At 39.3% G+C, this 19734-nt stretch overlaps 1 protein-coding gene across 2 annotated transcripts in view; it reads right to left on the bottom strand.

Moving 5' to 3' along the window:
* LOC132828047 (complement C1q tumor necrosis factor-related protein 1-like) overlaps nucleotides 1–19395 on the bottom strand; it is a 54171-nt gene extending 34776 nt beyond the window's left edge. The window contains exons 1-3 of one of the 2 annotated variants that reach the window (XM_060844975.1): nucleotides 19211–19395; nucleotides 18043–18117; nucleotides 3759–4131 (exon numbers count right to left, since the gene is read on the bottom strand). In XM_060844975.1, coding sequence (XP_060700958.1) covers nucleotides 3759–4125 — 367 coding nt within the window. In that variant the 5' untranslated portion in view covers nucleotides 4126–4131; nucleotides 18043–18117; nucleotides 19211–19395. The remainder of the gene's footprint in view (nucleotides 1–3758; nucleotides 4132–18042; nucleotides 18118–19210) is intronic. The other variant, XM_060844974.1, reaches the window with a different exon arrangement.
* Between the last annotated feature and the right edge of the window lie 339 nt (nucleotides 19396–19734).

Here is a 19734-nt window from a genome sequence, read left to right as displayed (position 1 = left end):
TTTCTGGGCTGTAAATATTCTTTCTTTGTTCTTTGTATAAATTGTAAAAAAATTAACTGCCTTCAGCTTGTGTGTGTTTTTGAACAAAATAGAACGTATCTGCAAATACAATTCTTGCAAATGCAAATTCACCCCCTCAACTTATATGTGTGTGTGTGTGTGTGTGTGTGTATGTGTCTGGGTGTACACATGAGAGTGTGCACGCATGTGTGTGTATGTATGCGTGTGGTAGAGCATATGCCTATGAGAGTATGTGTGAACAGGTGTGAGTGTGGGTGGTGTGGGTTTGTGTGCCTGAAAGAGAGGCCTCAGCTGGGATCTTGGGTTCATGTCACACTACAGTTGATCCCAGGATGCTATACACTCTTACGCACACACTCACACATACACATTCATTCTTACACACTCAAGCATTCACGCAGACCCTCTTTCACACACTTGCTCTCTCTCAGGCATACACACATCCCCCCACACTCACACCCATGTGCACACTCTCTCACAGGCATTTACTCCATCACACTCACGTACACACTCTATCAAGCATGCACATACACTCTCTTCCTCACATGCACACATACACACATATAAGTCTAGGGGGTGAATTTGCATTTGCAGAAATGTATTGGCAGATACATTCTATTTTGTTGAAAAAGCACACAATCTGAAGGCAGTTAATACTTTTTATAATCCACATGACATTTTATAAATTCCTACTTTGGAAATAGAGCCAGTCTGACTCAAGATTGATGCTAACCTCATATCTTTAATGCATTGTCTGAGCTGAGGTGTCATCTTTTTTTAGAAAACCTTAATGTACCTCGGTAATGTGACCTGAAAGAAGTTCTGGAATTTACATATTAATGAATCAAAACCTGCAACCCATTCTAAATGATGAAAGACTAAACAGCAGTCTAGGTTTGTTTAATATATTGCAACAGTTGTATGACACTATGATCTTTACCTATAAATTCTGTATCTTTTGATCCAACTCCACGAACTACCTAATGAAGAAGCAGCATTCTGAAAGCTTGTATTTCCAAATAAACCTGTTGGATTATAACCGGGTGTTGTGTGACTTTTAACTATGTATATTCAAGACAGGGACAGATAGATTTTTCATTAGTAAGGGAGGTGAGAGTTGTGGAGAAAAGTCAGAAGAGTGATGTTGAGGATGACCAGATTAGCCATGATCTCATTGAATTATGTTGCCGACTTAATTGGTTTGATAGCTGATTTCTGCTCCTATTTTGTTTGGTCTTACATATGACTCCACTATGAATATTTTCCACAAAAATATTGCTTCTCAAATGCTGCCAATAGATAGCATTTATGAAAACATGAATACAATAAATGTTGACAATCTTGCAACCTAGGAATAATTACAGGAAATTATTTTCTGAAATATTTCTGACCAGCCTCTCTACTCAAAATTTTTATAAAGTAAAGAGAATAGAGAGGAATAGAGGAAGAAATGCAAGAGTAAAAAAGACTTTTGTGGAACATTCAGGAACATCATTGGGCCTAATGGCCTGTTCCTGTTCTGAACATTCTATATGATCGCTAATGGCACTGAAGGTCTGTATGTTGCTAGGTAACATTACTTCCCAACAGACTAACAGCTTGTTGGGCCATTGTCACTGTTTTTCTCATTCTGTGTTTGATGAAGAATTGCTATCAGGGTTGCTGTGAGTTCCCTCTCTGGAGAGGCTGCCCAAGTATTCTGTCTATGTGTTTTTCTGCTCTGACATACATAATGGATGACAGCACAGAGCCATGTATCCAAATTTGGATTCAAATTTCCAATCCAGTTTTTATTTGTATCAAGAGCTAAAGAATGGCAAAGTTAAAATGTCCATCAGCACCTGATGAGGAGAAAAAAGACTCATATGTATTTATTTATCACTATTCATAACCTCTGAATATTCAAATCATTTTGTAATGAAGGCAATACTTTTGAAATGTGGTCACCATTATATTATAGGCATTGGTAGCAACATGTCACACATAGCAGTGTGATAAATGACCAGGCAGATTATTTTTAAACTTGACTGGGTTATGATTTCCTAGAATCCATCTTTCATCCATCTGAACAGCATCAATATCACATCACCAACTTGAATATGGAACTTGACTGAACTATTAGCCTATATTATGTCTTAAGTTTGTGTTGATCCTTTAAGAAACCATGTTCTGACTCAGCAGTAAATGTGCCAACACTGAATCAAGCTAAAACCCAAAACCCGTTTTGAAATATCCCATGGGGCAGAAACTGGATGAAGAGACAGTTACCCTCATCAACTCCACTTGCTTCCTTGTGTTCCCCAATTAGCTTGCTATTGAGCAGCTGAAAAGGATACATGGAGCAAGGGAGCTTAATTTTGTTTGATAACAGTCATTAGGACAACTAATCAAGTGAAGAAATGTAGTTTTTGCTCCTCCATTAGGCAAACTTTGCCAGGATCCAGAAGGGGTAATTGTGTTTCAAATATATTTTCAGAATTTCCTGTGGGTCTGGTATTCCTCCAAGCAATTCAAGGAAGCCTGTGGTTTCCCTACGGAAAGAATGATATAAATCAGCTGCCTCCTGATCCAAGCCAGGCGATTATTATAAATAACTCAAGACCTACTTAAGGACAATTTTCCAACCACGTGAGGAGACCACAACTCCATTCATGGACTGTTGGAGTTGGAGATTGTGTATCTGAAAGCAGGTCTCAAACAGATTAAGACCATAAGAAACAGAAACAGAAGTAGGCCCTTTGGCCCCTCAAATCTGCTCCATCATTCAACAAGATCACAGCTGATCCAACATTTCTCTTTCCTGCCCTTTCCACATAGCCCTTGATTCTCCTACTAATCAAGAATCCCTCTTGCTCAGCCCTAAATATTCACAAGGAATCTGCCTCCACAGATGCCTGTAGCAAGAAGTTTCAAAGATTCACAACCTTTAGACAGAAGAATTTCATCCTCATCTCAATCTTAACTTGACAACTCTTAATTCTGAGACTATATCATCTGATCCTACACTCTCCCATGAGATTACTATTGTTGCACCAATGGGCTATCCAGAATGGTCTGTGTACCAGGTACTGCTAGCTTTTAAATTTTTGACTTCCCGTCCCAGTCATGCTGTTGTTAAGGCTTCAAAACTGCTGGCTGTTGCAATGAAGTGGAAGCATCTACTTTCTGCCTGTTATCCTGAATTAAATGGCAAACTCAGATGCAGGCAATCAGGAGACAACCTCTAGAAAAATTGATGAGCTATTCTCACTGCTCAATTATAGTCCAACAGGCTTAAGGAGCATTGTTCCGAAAGTTTGTACTTCCAAATAAACCTGTTGGACTATAACCTAGTGTTGTGTGATTTTTTAACTCTGTCCATCCCAGTCCAACACTGGTATCTCCACATCATCACAAATCAGCTGGCGCCCAAACAACTGTGCCAAAATGTTGGCACTCAAACGGTTGCGCCCAATCGTCCCATTCCATCATCACTGCTTGAGACAGGCTTGGGACCCCATTTGTTCCCAGTGTTGGGGTCGCAAAGCTTTTGCAACTGTTCTGATCTACATTCTAGGTCTGTAACCTGGTATCTCATCCATAGTATTTTGCTTTTCGTGATAAGCTTGGTTAGCATACTTAAGACCAGCTGTCAGTGCAGATACACGACAAGGATGTCCTGAACATATATTATTACTTATTCCTGCTTCTATCAGAGAATTATCTCAATTCATCATCCTTTGTAATTTTAACCTTACCTTTGAGAATGGTCAGGTTGATTTGAGGGATAGCTTGAAATTCTGGTGGATCTTCATTGTAATAATGGTAACGCTGCCTGCGACGAGGTGGGCGATCACAACATTGGACACACTGGGCAGTTTCACTTACCACAGCCTTGATTTCAGGCTGGTTTGATTCTGCATGAAGAAAATCTTCCTTGGGTTCATATGTATCTGATTCAGTGCCAAAGTCGTCATAACGTTCTTGTCCCTTTTGCTCATTACTGGGCAGTTCAGTTTCTGGTACTAATGGGTTTCTACTTAAGAATCCACCAACACAACTCAGGAACAGTGAGACTTCAATTGTCAGCAAGACAGCCAAATGGATATTCATGTTTGACTGCATTACCACCTGTATAAAAATAAAACTGTATTATGATTGTTCAGAAAAACAAGGAGAACAGTAAACATCTGAAAAGACACTGTGACATTGACCATACAGGGCAAATACAAGGAATTGAAAACTGGATAGTACTTTGTAATGGCTTTGAGATCAAGCATACATGTTACTCGAGAATGAGGTCGAAAGATTTTATGTTAGAATTAATAAGATAGTTGCTTGATACAATGCATATGAAACCAGAATAGGCCATACAGCCCCGTTCAGCCATTCAAACAGATCTTGACTGATCAGTACATCTGCGCCATTTTCCCCACTATCCTCTTATCCCATGTCAGCATTTTGCTCAATGATTGAGCATCCACAGGCCTGAAGGGTAAAGAATTTCAAAGATTCGTCACCCTCTGGGAGAAGAAATTCCTCTTCATCTCAGTCTTAAAAGGTCTGTCCCATAATCTGAGACTGTGTTCCCTAATTCTAGACTCACCAGCCCAAGGAAATATCCTAACTATATCTACCCTGTCAAGTCCTGTTAGAATTTTGTGACCACCTCTCATTCTTTGAAGCTCTAGAAAATACTGGCTCATGGCCTTAATCTCTCTTTATGCAATAATTTAGCCATCCAAGAGGTTAGTCTGGTGAACCTCTCTATAGCAAGGACATCCTCCCTTTGATAGTGTGACTAAAACTATGCACAGGAGAAAGTGAGGGCTGCAGATGCTGGAGATCAGAGTTGAAACTTTTTCCACTGGAAAAGCACAGCAGGTCAGACAGCATCCGAGGAGCAGGAGAATCGATGTTTTAAGCATAAGCCCTTCATCAAGAAAATGACACACAGTTGGCCAGGTGCAATCTCAGCAAAGCTCAACACAATTGTAGTAAGATGTCTTTACTCCTATACTCGAATGCTAAGAAAGCCAACATAGATAGAATCATAGTATCCCTGCAGTGCGGAAAGTTCGCACCAACCCTCCAATGAAATCCCACCCAGACTTAGCTCCTCACCCTATCCCTGTAACCTGACACTTACCATGGCTAATCTACCTAATCCACACACCCCTGGATACTACAGGACAATTGAGTTTGGTCAATTGACCTAATGTGCATATCTTTGGACTGAAGTTGCCTCAGCAACATTGGTTACAAGTATTGGATTGGAAAAGATTTGTTCAGCAAGAAGTGATATAATGTTTGATAGGTCAAGCCTTGCATGGAATGATGAAATAGTCATATCATAGGATGTCAAAAGTACTTTTGTGGGTACAGTGCAGCATATTGAATTTTTACCTGGAAATCCAAATTTGCAAGCTTCTGCCCAATACAAGGCATTATAACTACAGCCACAAATAAGCAGGGAACAGAACTAGAATCACCAAGCCTGTCAGAAGGAAAAAATAGAGCAATAATCCGGCACATTGACAGCACCTTACTCCTGTGTGTAAGATTCCATACCTACAAAAATGGCACCTAATATTATTTATGTTTTCCTATTTAAATTGGTCTCAGGATAGAGTGACATGAGCAAGGATGTATCTCTTCTCCATCTTAGCTGCCCAGGGCAAGAAAATTGCAAATCCATCCACACTCACAGACCTTCACACAAGAATAATAGCTACTTGCACACGAAATTAAAGGAATTGTCCTCAACAATAAGTCAGCGCCTTCAAGAGATAGCAGAGAGAAATGTAAGAAAATAAGAAACATGATTGTAAAAGAAAACACTCTGAGAGTCCTAGAGTCATATAGCATGGAAACAGACTGAGTCCAACCAGTCCACACTGACCTGTTCCCAAACTAAACCAATCCTACTTGTCTACACATGTTCCATATCCCTCCAAACCTTTCCTGCTCATGTACTTATCCAAATGTCTTTTAAACATTGTAACTGTACCTGCGTTCATCATTTTCTCCGGTATTTCATTCCACACATGAACCACTCTCTATGTAAAGAAACTGCTCTTCATATCCTTTTCAAAACTTTCGCCTCTCACCTTAAAATATGCCCCCAACCTGGGGTAAAAGCCTTTGTCATTCACCTTATGTATGCATTTCATGATTTTATAAACCCCAATAAGATCACTCCTCAACCTTTTACGCTTCAGAGAAAAGGACCCGGTCTTTCCATTCCTATTTTTATATTTCAAGCCCTCCATTCCTGGCAACATTTTGGTGAACCTTTTCTGAACTCTCTCCAACTTGGCAATATCCTTCCTTTAGGGGTGACCAGAACTGCACACAGTATGCTTAAACAAAATACCAGAAGATTTAGATACTAATGGCACTGAAAGCAACTACTGCATCCAATATCGGTTTACTGCGGTCAAATAGTGAAGCTTCTGTTTGGCAATTTTTTTTGCAGCTGTTTGTTACTTAAGCAGTAGGATTAGCAGAAACATTACCAAAATTTATTGGACAAGTTTAAAATTGTGGACCACTGAACAAAAACAACACTAACACCCTTAATCCTCCATCAAATTAAGGGATTTAAAAAAAACAAGCTGGGGTATTAAGTTATGTAATGTGCAAACCCAAAAGCTATGCAGTATACAAATTTTCTCAGAACATGAAAATTCTGAGAAAACTGTGTAAATGCACACCCAGAGTAACTCATTGAGATCTCTAAGTAACATGCATTGTAAAATGTGCAAAAGCAACTATCAAAACATGGACATTCACATATTATGAACGATAAACAGTCTTCACTACTCTCAAGAAGGGATACAGGACTCTTTTCCCTCCACAGATGCTGGCTGATCTGCTGAGTTTCTTCAGCAATTTCTGTTTTTATTTGTTTCAAATCTCCAGCATTCATAGTTCTTTGTTTTATTCAATTCACTCTGCCCTCTTACAAGTTAAATCATTTGCCTGAGTAATTACCTGCAACACCAGTATGCTATCTTTAAGTGACTCATGAACAAGGAAACCTAGATCCATTCAGAAATCAGTAATCCCCAACCTCTCACCATTTAAGAGATACTCAGCCTTTTCGTTTTCTTTTTTGCTACCAAAGTAATGAACTTTACACTTTACATCATATTCCATCTGCAATATGCTTGCCTATTCACTTTGCTTGACCGCCTCTTCGAATCCTCTTCAATTCCCAACTAGTTTTGCATCATCAGTAAGTTTGTAATTACTATTAAATTTGTTCCCCACATCCAAATTATCTATATGGGTTGCGGATAGCTGGAACCCAAGGACTGATGAGCATGGTACCACAGCAGTAACAACCTGTCAACCAGAGAATGACTCTTTTAGATTAGATTAGATACAGTGTGGAAACAGGTCGTTCAGCAACAAGTCCACACCGACCCTCTAAGAGTAACCCACACAGACCCATTCCCCTAACCTAACTCTATGGGCAATTTAGCATGGCCAGTTCACCTGTCCTGCACATCTTTGGATTGTGGGAGGAAACTGGAGCACCCAGAGGAAACCCACACAGACACGGGGAGAATGTGCAACTCTGCATAGACAGTCACCAGAGGCTGGAATTGAACCTGGGTCCCTGGTGCTGTGAGGCAGCAATGCTAACCACTGAGCCACTGTCCTACTCTCTGAATTCTGACTGTTAGTCAATGCCTATTCCATACCAGTATATCACCAACATCATGTGCTCCACTTTTGATTAAGAAATCCTGTGTGGAATGTTGTCAGAAGCCTTCTGAAAATTAAACTATACTACATCTGCTCATTTCCCTTATCTATGCTTCATTAGCCACAGCTGATTTGCCTCTCAGGTTTTTGAGAGGTTTTTGATATTCCAATCGTCCACTCTTTCTCACCCAATATGTATTTATTCATCGTATTGCATTTGGTCTTTCTGTAGGAAACACGAACAAAATAGTATGATTTTCAGAGTATCATTTTAAATATATATCATTCAGGTTCATGTGACGCGTACACAAATCAGCAGTATAAAGCCTCCTTGGGAATAAAGAAGTCTCTGTTTTTGTTCAAGCAATTAATTGAATCCTTGGACCATTGGGCTTCTAGGATTTGTTCTCTTTTTGAAGAATTTTTGTAAATGTATAGTGGCTGCGTATTTCTATTATTTGTTAACAATTATGAAAGAAAACAGTAATAACACCCATTATTTTAAACAAGCCATCTCCTCTGCGAAATCAAGAATGTCACATGAAACATTAAATTTCCATACTCAGGTATTGCTGAGGTTATGATGTTAGCATGTTTAATCTCAAATAGGTTAGTAGAATATCTTGGTGGGGGTTGGTGAATTCTGACTATGGGGATGATGTAAGTACAACAATATTCAATCACAGGTTAAAGGTTTCTCCTGTTGACTTAAAATCAAGAGAGGTGTTCCTCTGGCTTTCCAATAGAACATGTTTTACGTTGTCACCTAAAGTCAAAATAGCCTCAGCGAAACAAAGCATTATCAAGCTTTACCAGTTGTGACAATTCAGATCTTGCAAAATTAGTCCTTAGCTTTGTGATCAGCTGTCTATTATAGAATGGGACATGTCCCCTTGTGTTACAACTTCAGGGACGCACTAGTATTTTTAAGATAGCAACTTCAAATTGGAAAGCTTGTTGGTAATTTTCAGTAATCCATTATTTTAGATTTATCTTCAGTTGTCATTAAACAAACGTGGATTTCCTTTGGGAGCTGTAGAGAAACATATTGCCCTGTGATAAAAATGGGGCCTCTAAGTGTAATCAAAGCATCTTTAAGAACCAGTACTAAGTATCCCAGAACCAGTTGCAGAAATATGAATTGTAGTCTTCAAAATTTGATATTAAGCTTTTTAAAATCTGTTTCTGAATTTTCTGAAACAAATATTTCAAAATTAACAAAATTAAGTGTATATATTTTAAACTTAACACAACTTTCTAATATAATAAAACGAAAGCTATAATGTACTAATAATCTTTGCTCAGTTCCCTCATTATCCCTCCTTCTCCCCCATCCTCTAGCAAGGCATACAATGCATTTTAGTGGACCTCTGTACATCCTGGTCTCTGGGACATCCCCTTACTGCACCATGGGTCTCACCTGTAAAACAGACTGCTCATTTTTAGAAGATCTATGTAATGGCTCTGATGCAACAAACAAAATGCAAAACACCATGCCCAATGTTTGTACTCTCTCAAAGTTCTTATCAGAGATTGTCACATTCAGGTGTCTATAACAGTTTGGATAGCATCTATGAAGAAAGAAACAGAGTTAATATTTCAGGTCAATCTATAGTCAATACAGGAAAACGTCAGCAAGGCAACAGGTTTAATTAAGGAACTGGGTGAGGAAAGGGAGGAAGGAGGAAAGAGAAAAAGGAGAGCAGGGAAGACTAAATGAAAGAAAGGATCATGTTGCAAGACAAAAAGAGATAGTAATGAGACAGGTAAAGAAACAAAAACTGGACCTATAGGACATGTAAATGGGAACAGCAAAGTTAGTGCGAACTGCAGTTGTTCCAAAAGTGGAAGCAAAGGTAATGACCTGAAATTGTTGAATTCAATGTTGAGGACAGAAGGCTGTAAAGTACCAATCTGAAGGATGAGGTGCTGTCCTTTGAGCTTATTTTGAGCTTCACTGGGACAGTGTAAGGATCTGAGAGTAAGGAAAAGTCAGACCATACGCAATGCTAAGTATTAGAATGACAGAATGACCAGAAGCTTTGGGTTAAATTTGTAACTTGAAAGAGGTGTTTTGCAAGTGGTAATCAAATCAGTGTTTGATCTCCCCAGTGTAGAGGAGACTGCTGTGAGCAGAAACTATGGTATCGTAAATTGACAGAAATGCCTGTTTTATCTGGAAGGGGTTTTTGGATCCATGGAAAATAAGAACAGAGGAGGTTAAAGGGCAGATGTTGCATCTCTGGTATTTGCATAGAAAAGAGCTGTGGGAAGGGGAGGGGAGTGAGTGCATTTACTGGGGTAACTGGGGAATGGATCCAGAACTGGGGAAGGAATGCTCCCTTTAGAATCAAAGAAAAGGAAACCATCAGGTTGAAGGGAGCAAAGTGATGTAGGAGAATTTGTTGTCTGTGGAGATTGCTGAGGGTGGAAGGTGAAAAGTGAGGACATGGAAGGAAGAGAAAGGGATAAAAGCAGAAAGGATGAGAAATGGAACAGAACAGATTGACATTTCACAGCCTGCAATGATGAGTTCATCAACTTCCATTCATAATAAATGCCCCCATTCTTTCAGACAACCTTTAGTAATGAGCCTACCATTCCCATTTTAAAATCCTCTAAACACACCTTTTGCTTCTTTAACAGTCTCGTTGCTATCTATCGCCTTTTGTCTTGCACTATCATCCATTTGTCATCTAATGTCTCATAATTTGCATCCTCTCCCTTTCATTTATTCCTCATTCCCTTATCCCTGTATACTTCTATTTCACTCAAAACCTGCTGTATTTCTGATGTAGTTCTGATGAAAAGCCTTCAAACTGAAATGTTGATTTTGTTTCCCTTTCCCCAGTTCTTACCTGACCTACTAAACATTTCCAACATTTCCTGCTTTTATTTCAGGCTTCCTGCATCTGTAGTATTTTATATTTGTAATTGTAATAATCTCTATTGATCAAACATGGAAACACTAAAGAAAAACAAGAAATAATTGTTGAAACTGAACACTTTGTTTACTTTATTCATTAAGAGAGGAAGCAGAGTTAACATTTCGAGTCCAGTGACCCTTCTTCAGAACTCAGTTCTGCCAGATCTGCTGATGTTCTCCAGCAATATCTGTTTTTATTTCAGATCTTTAGCATCTGCAGTTCTTTGTTCTTTGTACTTGGGATGTCAGCATCACTGACAGCAAAGCTAACATTTAATGCCCATCCCTAATTGCCCTTGAGCAGATGGTGAGGTGCTCCCTCTTTGAACCACTGCAGTCTGTGTGGTGTGGGTATATTCACAGCGCTGGTGGAGGTAAAAGCTAATGTAAGAAGATACAGAACAGTGCAGTGAGAATTCCTGGGAAATTCCTATTTGATTGAAAATAACTGATTTCACAACACAGTGCTGCCAAAAAATAATCAGCTCCCACCAACATATGGTCTAAAAGCAGAAACAAAGTGGAATGCAATGGAATCAAAACCTCCAACTGTGCAAATTTTCAGCATGTTTATTATCACATAAGAGAAAACTGATGTTGTACGATGTAATCAAGTCAAATGTGATAAACAAATTGCGGTTTATGTAGTGTATTATTTTTTATAGAAAAGCTGACCTTGACTGCAGTACTTTGACTATTTATTTTTAAGTAGCAATATTATGGGAATTTGCTATATAACATAAATATGATTTGTTTTCCTGGTTCAACTGGGGGATTTTACAAAATATATATTTAGTTTATAGGTTGATTTTATGGCAGATTGAAAACATGTGGAGTGCTATGTGCTACATTCATTCTGATCCAACCAGGATAATATTTATCGTATCTTATCAGTGATCTTCATTGGGGTTCCCAATTACCCTGCTTTCTCATATCACAATGAAATAGGAGGCAGCAAATCTCGATAATGTTTCTAGGATAATGCATATAAGAGATGTCAGTGGCTGGCACTCAGTCCTGTTAGGATCTTTTGTGGGTAGTTTGCCACCAACAATTCTTTTTGTAATATTCGCCCACAGAGGTACAAGTATTTAGTGGTGAAGGATTAATCATAAATAAGGTTTCAACAGAAGAGGCACGTACTTGAGTAACAAGGAGCTGATTATTACACAATAGTAAGACAACAGGTTAGATTAACTTGAATTTGGTTAACAACATTAACACTAGTTAAGCAACTTTGCCATCTCCCAAGAGATAGTAACTCAATCTATCCCAAGGGTGCAGACTGTAGAACTGACTAACAATTAACAACAAACCAGAACTAGCTAGCTGCTCCTACATACAGGTATTTACATACCAGTGGACAGAACTATTCTAAAGCTTCCATGTTAAACCCTTCAGGCCAATTGTTTTGTACAACATACTGGTCATTGCACCCAACAGCTGTTAGCTGTGGCTCAGAGGGTGCATTTATTTCCTCTGAATCAAAGGTTTATGAGATCATTTTCAAGAGTGTGGTGCTGGAAAAGCACAGCAGGTCAGGAATCCTGATGAAGGGCTTATGCCCGAAACATTGATTCTCCAGCTCCTTGGATGCTGCCTGACCTGCTGTGCTTTTCCGCCAACACACTCTCGACTCTGATCTCCAGCATCTGCAGTCCTCACTTTCTCCTCATTTATGAGTTCATTCCAGAGCAGAACTGACGGATTGAGGCATAATAACTTTTGAGGCATATTTGAGGCATAACTTTTCTCATGAGATATAAGACTGAGGTGCTATCTGGATATAATAGACCCCAAGTTATTATGTCAAAAAAGAGCAGCTGAGTTCTTGCTGGTATTCTGGCCAATAGAACATAGAACATGTAATGTACTAATATAGCGCAGTACAGGCCCTTCGACCCTCAATGTTGCACCGACCTGTGGAAGCAATCTGAAGCCCATCTAACCAACACTATTCCATTCTCGCCCATATACCTATCCAATGACCATTTAAATGCCCTTAAAGGTGGCTAGTCTACAAATGTTGGAGGCAATGCACTCCACGCCCCTACTATTCTCTGAGTAAAGAAACTACCTCTGACTACCTCTTATACCTATCACCCCTTGATTTAAAGCTATGTCCCCTCATGCTAGCCATCGCCATCTGAGGAAAAAGGCTCTCACTTTCCATCCTATCTAACCCTCTGATTATTTGTATGTCTCAAGTAAGTCACCTCTCAACGTTCTTCTCTCTAACAAAAACAGTCTCAAGCCTTAGCAAGTTTTGAGAAGATTTTTAGCTCAGGTTGAGGTTCTGGAACTCTATCAACAAACACATCGAGTTAGACCCTATCTACCACCCCCTGAGAAAAAGAACCAGAAATGACTTCACAATAGGGAATGACATCACCACAGGAAATGACATCACCAACCCAAAAAAACCGAAACATATAAATAGAAAGCGGGAATTATCAGCAGTGCTTCACCTGAGGCCCACTGAAGATGTTACTTAGTAGGGTGACAAAACGTCTGGAAATGAACCTTCCAGCTCAGCGAGCAAACTTACATTCAGTCTCAAGTCCCTCAGCCTTTCCTCGTAAGACCTTCCCTCCATACCAGGCAACATCCAAGCAATTTCCTCTGAACCCTTTCCAAAGCTTCCACATCTTTCCTATAATGCCAGAACTGTATGCAATACTCCAAATATGGCTACACCGGAGTTTTGTACAGCTGCAGCATGAGCTCATGATACTGAAAGTCAATCCCTCTATCAATAAAAGCTAACACACTGTATGCCTTCTCAATAACCCTATCAACCTGGGTAGCAACTTCCAAGGATCAATGTAGCTGGACACTGAGATCTCTCTGCCCATGTACACCATCAAGGATCTTACCATTAGCCCAGTATTCTGCATTCTGGTTCCTCCTTCCAAAGTGAATCATCTCACACTTTTGAGCATTAAACTCTATTTGTCACCTCTCAACCTATCTATACAGCTTATCTATGTCTCTCTGTAACCTACAACATTCTTCATCACTATCCACCACTCTACCGACCTTAGTGTCATCTGCAAATTTATTAACCCATACATCTATGCCCTCATCCAAGTCATTTATATAAATGACAAACAACAGTGGACCCAAAACAGATCCTTACAGTACCCCGCTAGTAACTGAACTCCCGAATGAATATTTCCCGTCACCCTCTCTCTTCTTTCAGTTTAGATAATCACTGATCCAATATTTAACCCGCAATATAACACCACTCAAACAGTTATCTGTTCATTACTCTTGAATGCAAACTTAACCTTTAAGAGAATTCACCTTCAAGATTTCCATGTGGTATATGTATACAATGTTATGACTTTTCCTCACAGTTAGTCTGCTCTGGGTCTACAGCTGACACACAGAGGAATGAGTTGGCTGTTGGAATGTTGCTTTGTAACTTGTATTATGTTTTACTGTTTGAAATAAATTAAACCACAGAATTTATCAATCCCTGTTGAGTGATGCATTATTAAATATTATAATTAACATGACATGATAAGCAGAGGTAGAAAATATTGTGATGGTGTGGCTTGGTGTGCTTGAACAGTCAGCAAGCAATATACAGGTGAAGTTCACAGTCATCAATCCTAAATCATGCTAAAATGCATGAGATGACCGTTACATCTTTGTTCGTTAATGCATCAACTCTATCGGGGGGCTAGTTTAAGTCACTTGAGAAAGACAAATGATCCCAGTGTGATCCCAAAGCTGTTTCTGCTGTTATCCTCTCTGGTGCCTAGATCGATGCCAGGTGAGACTGTCCCAGTTTCAGTTCCTTGGTGAGACTTTGCGGTGATTGATACAACTGAGTGACTTGCCAGGCCATTTCAGAGGGCGGTTGAGAGTCAACCACATTGTTGAGGGAAACGTTAGCAGAAACAGCTCTCAGAAATGTGTAGCTGCCTTCTCTCGAAAATAAAAAGAGCCAAAGTAGCATAAGGTTGCGAAATCTCAGAAGATCCAGCCTATTGTTTCATATTGCTCTCAATCCAAGAGCCCCTGCAGACACTGGTACTGGTTTGTGGCAGTAAAACTAACATCTTAATGTCAGCAGTAGTTCACTGAGTATCTCAGAATGATTCTGATATCAAACATGCAAGACAAAGATATCAACAGGTAGAGAAACCATGGTCACATCTATGCATTTCAAGATACATAAAAGTGAGAAATTTAAAACTTTTTTACTTCTAGCAGAACATCTATTTTCTAATTAACCTAATTTGCATGGATGACTGCAGAACAAATTGTCACCAAGTTATCATTTAAAGGTTACAAATATTTTGTTGTAGTTCAAAATAATAATAAAGGATCACAAAGCATGTGAGAAATTCATTTTTCTAAGACAAAAAACCAAGAGCGCAGGAGAAACACAAAAGTTCTGGCAGCATCTGAAGAGAGAAAAAAGGGGTTAACATTTTGAGTCCAGTTCTTTATTTTGTTCATTTTCTGAGGTTCTATGAAAGCTCATCACTGAGAATCTGACTGAGACTTATTGGGGATCTCTTTCTGTTAGAATGATAAGAAATTCCTGGGGTAAAGCATTACAATAACATTTCAATTCGATCTTGATGGAAATCAGATCATTTGATTTGATTTATTATTGTCACACGTAGCAAGACATCGTGAAAAGTATTATTCTGTGTGCTCTACAGGCAAATCATACCTTACATAAGTACATCAGGGTAATAGAACAGAATGCCAAATATAATTTGCTTCTATTTATTCACAAGGTGTGGGCATCACTGACAAGGCCAGCATTAATTGCCTATCCCTAATTGCCCAGAGGGCAGCTGAGAGTCAACCACATTGCTGTGGGTCTGGAGTCACATGTAGGCCAGAGCAGGTGAGAATGACAGATTTCCTTCCCTAAAGGAGCCAAGTGGGTTCTTAATGACAATCAGCAATAGTTTCATGGTCACTATTAGATTCTTAATTCCAGACCTTTGTTTTTGAATTCAAATTCCACCATGTGGATGAATAGTTTAGCAGTAATACGACTAGGCCATTGCCTCCCTGAATTCATAATGTTACAGAGAAAGATCAAATCTAATATATGAGAGGTTTGTTCATAAGTCTGATAACAGCAGGGAAGAAGCTATTCTTAAAGTCTGTTAGTATGTGTTTTCAAGCTTTTATATCTTCTCCCCATGGAAAAGGGTGGAATGCAGTATAACCGGGGTGGGAGAGGTCCTTGATTTTGTTGACTGCTTTCCTGAGGCAGCAGAATGTGTGGACAGAGTCAATGGAAGGAAGGCTAGTTTGTGTGATGGACTGGGCTACATTCACAACTCTCTGTAATGTCTTTCAGTGTTGGGCAGAACAGTTGCCATCCCATGCTGTGATGCATCCAGATAGGGTGCTTTCTATGGCGCATCTATAAAAATTGGTGAGCGTCATTGTGGACATGTCAAATTTCCTTAGCCTTCTGAGGAGGTAGAGGCATTGGTGTGTTTCTTGACTTTAGGCTGACATGGGTGGACCAGGATAGATTGTTGGTGATATCATTCCTACAGAAGATAGATTTTGGTTCACTCTCTGAGTTTTCCCTGCTCGTAACAAACTGACAACATCCCTGCCACAGCTGAATTTCAATCTCCACTGTTCGGACATTATTTTAAGAAGGCTTTCAGTTATGTTACTCTTTGAAAGAGTGACCATTCTCACTTTAAGCTTTCACAGATTAAAATAATCCTTTTTCTCCCTCTGATTATCTAAAGGGAAGGTATAGCTAATAAGAGGCAGAAGTTTACCAGAAGGGGAGAGTTAAAAAGGGATGAATGCATACTCATTAAATAAAACTTCACAAGTTATGAGCAACTATAGCTCAGCTAGGTAGCCAGCTATCATCACCTATTATTTCTATTATAGAGTTCATGTTCTTTATTTAAGAATTTTCACTGAGATCTCTGCAACTTCAGTGCCCCTTTTGAAGTGAGATTGAATAAAGAGTAATGTGCATCATTTAAGAAACAGGACCCTGTTCTTTTGAGGAGAAGCAATCATTTTAAACTTTTCTCCAAAACAAGGCTGCTCTGCATTCCTTCCAAAAACATGGACCACAGCATCCCTCATACAGCTGCACTAGATCACAGGAAAGGCCAAGCTGAACAACACAGGCAATTTTTTTTTACATTAATAGCTGTAGATGGGTGGCACGGTAACACAGTGGCTAGCACTGCTGCCTCACAGCGCCAGAGACCCAGGTTCAATTCCTGCCTCAGGCAACTGTCTATGTGGAGTTTGCACATTCTCCCCGTGTCTGCATGGGTTTGCTCCGGGTGCTCCGGTTTCCTCCCACAGTCCAAAAATGTGCAGGTTAGGTGAATTGGCCATGCTAAATTCCCCGTAGTGTTAGGTGAATGGGGTAAATGTTGGGGAATGGGTTGCTCTTCAGAGGGTCAGAGTGGACTTGTTGGGCCGAAGGGCCTGTTTCCACACTGTAAGTAATCTAATCTTAGCTACAGCACAATGAGTGTAAATGTCCAGTCTGAATGTAACTGAATGGGTGACTAGATGAATGAGTGAATGAGTGGCGTTACATGTGGATAGGTTCTTGAGCCAAATGGGTCGCTGGGTAAAGTGCCTGAGTTGGTAAGAGGGTAGAGCAATAGGTGGCTGGTGAAGTGGTAGGTGGGATGGAAGGGTGGTTGCTAACTGAGTTAGGTAGGTAGGTGAACTATGTACCTAAGTGAGGTAAGTAGGTAAACCAGGGAGGAGTTGAGTCGGGTCAGATCTGGTCGAGAGCCAATCTGTTCAGATCAGGTGTTAGTCAGATGATCAGAGTTAATTGGAACATCAGGGAATTTAGTCAGAAAGTTGACAGAGCAGTCAAGAAGGCTCAATGTGAAGGATTGTAGTTTGCCCCTTCTGTAGCTGTCCAGGAGTTAGCCTTAAGTTTTAATCCATCTTACATTTCCTTAGTAATTACAGAATTCTGTTAAGTACCGCAGAACAGTCTGAAGTCTCTGGTTCTAGTTCAGAGACAGAAGTTTTTATGCAGTATCGCGGGGAGCTCGAGAATTGCCCATTGGAAGTTGAAATTTCCCAAACAGTTCCCATCAAATCAGCCATTGTCTTGATTCCAAAACTCAATTCCTCAATTTTCCTTTGTTTGTTTATAAACAGGCACTGCATTAATACACATCTTCTTGAAACATGTCACTTCTGATTTCATTTCTGCACAACATCAGCGCATCACTCCTCTTCCCCCAAACAAGTGCAAAGATTCTCCACCATTAAAATCATTATCACAGAAAACAATCCGCAGTCAATAGTGAATATATAAGCAGAAGTGAGTAAATGTATTGGCTTTGAATGGCACACAGGAAATCACTGATAATTAATGTTAAGCTCTATTCCTCATTTTGTACCTCCCTGTAGATTCTCCCAAGATAATGGTCTCTTTTCTCAACAAGTCTGTATTGAAAAGCACCGCATTTTTGTCACTGTAAAAGAATGTTCAGAATTCAGTTCCTTTTCTTCATCTGCATTTCATGTTATTCATGCTGCATCACTTCTGTGAAACCAAAGTTCATTTCACAGAAAGTTAAAAAAATGAACAACTCCAAAAGACTGTATCAAATCAGACACACACACACACACACACACACACACACACACACACACACACACACACACACACACACACACACACAGAAAGGTGTAATGCTCTAGTCTCATAAATCACACTATGTCGAGACCAACGTCACTGGTTATGGTTGTAATTTAAAAGATACGTTCACATATGACAGATACCTTGAACCAGCTGAGCAACATCTTTATTTCCATTTCAGAAAACATCTCATAAAGGCTTTATCAGCTTTCAAAAAAAAGCCAAAGATCTGTCAGGCTAATTTAAAAGTTAAACAATACCAAGATAGTCACACGCCCATCTGTACTTTTGACAATATGTTGATTTTTGTACAACATCTTTGAAAATGCTTAATATATAATTATCACCAAAATCATGCTGCGCTAAACAACTATTGACATTTCAATATCTCTGTTAACTATTGTGGCATGTTTAAGGTTAATTTATATTGGAATGAAACCTCTTTAGTCACTATGTTATACGAATTATACTCTTTAAATAATGTATTTGTATGTTTTTCTAAAAGCCACCATTTGATCCTAAGCCAATGTAATCACAGAACATAATGCAAAATGCATTCTTTTTAGTCAGCATTTCCCAGGAAACACAATCCTCCTTCCAAATGCAGTTTAAAATCACATACTGTCGTGACTAATAAAGTGCTACATTATTCAAGTATTTATGTTCCAACTATCAATTAGCAGCTAACTAAGATAATATATATACTTTTAAATTGAAAATTGACACAGCTTGATGATAATTTTACAAGAGCTAACTTTGCAGAGCTCAGCTATTAGCCTGCCATTAGGAAACAGCAACAGACCCGGCTGCAAATTTGCTTGGATTGAGCAACATAATATAAAAGAAATGTTACAGAAATGTTGTAACACACTTATGTAAAGTCTCTAAAGACTAATATTTTCAAGAGTTTACAGTGTATTGCTTACCTCAGTATCAAACCTCTGGGTGAAAAAAACTTTTCTTCTTCCTCCGATACGAAAGCTTCCTCTGAATGTTTTGAAGTTACATCTCAGCCTTTTGTCCCCAGACTCCTTGCTGGCTCCAAGACCTGGATTCTGAGCCAGATTCCAGATTACAGAGGCTGAAACTGAGACTTGTGCAATTTTTCAACTCCTCTTCAACACATACCATCTGCTTGCACTTCCCAGATTGACAGCAGGGAGGAAGGTACCATCAGATTACAGAAGATCAACAAATGGGACAGACAGAATGGAAAATATGTCATGGGAATGCAGTGTCAGACAGGAATATGCATTATCTACTAAAGTAGTATGAAAACAAAAAATCCTAAACAGGAAACATAGTTAAATTGAAGAGGAGTGTTGCAATAGGTGTTAAGAAAAAGATAGGAAAGAAACAATGCTCAAGCTGACCAAAAAAAAGTCATACGCAAATATAAGTGAAGAGAAAAGGATGAATGATTCTGAGATTTAGGGTGCAGTTATGGCTG

Source organism: Hemiscyllium ocellatum, chromosome 25 (assembly GCF_020745735.1).
Source record: "Hemiscyllium ocellatum isolate sHemOce1 chromosome 25, sHemOce1.pat.X.cur, whole genome shotgun sequence".
NCBI classification, from domain to species: domain Eukaryota; kingdom Metazoa; phylum Chordata; class Chondrichthyes; order Orectolobiformes; family Hemiscylliidae; genus Hemiscyllium; species Hemiscyllium ocellatum.
Note: the sequence above shows the minus strand (reverse complement) of the source record. Positions and strands in the feature narration are given on the sequence as shown.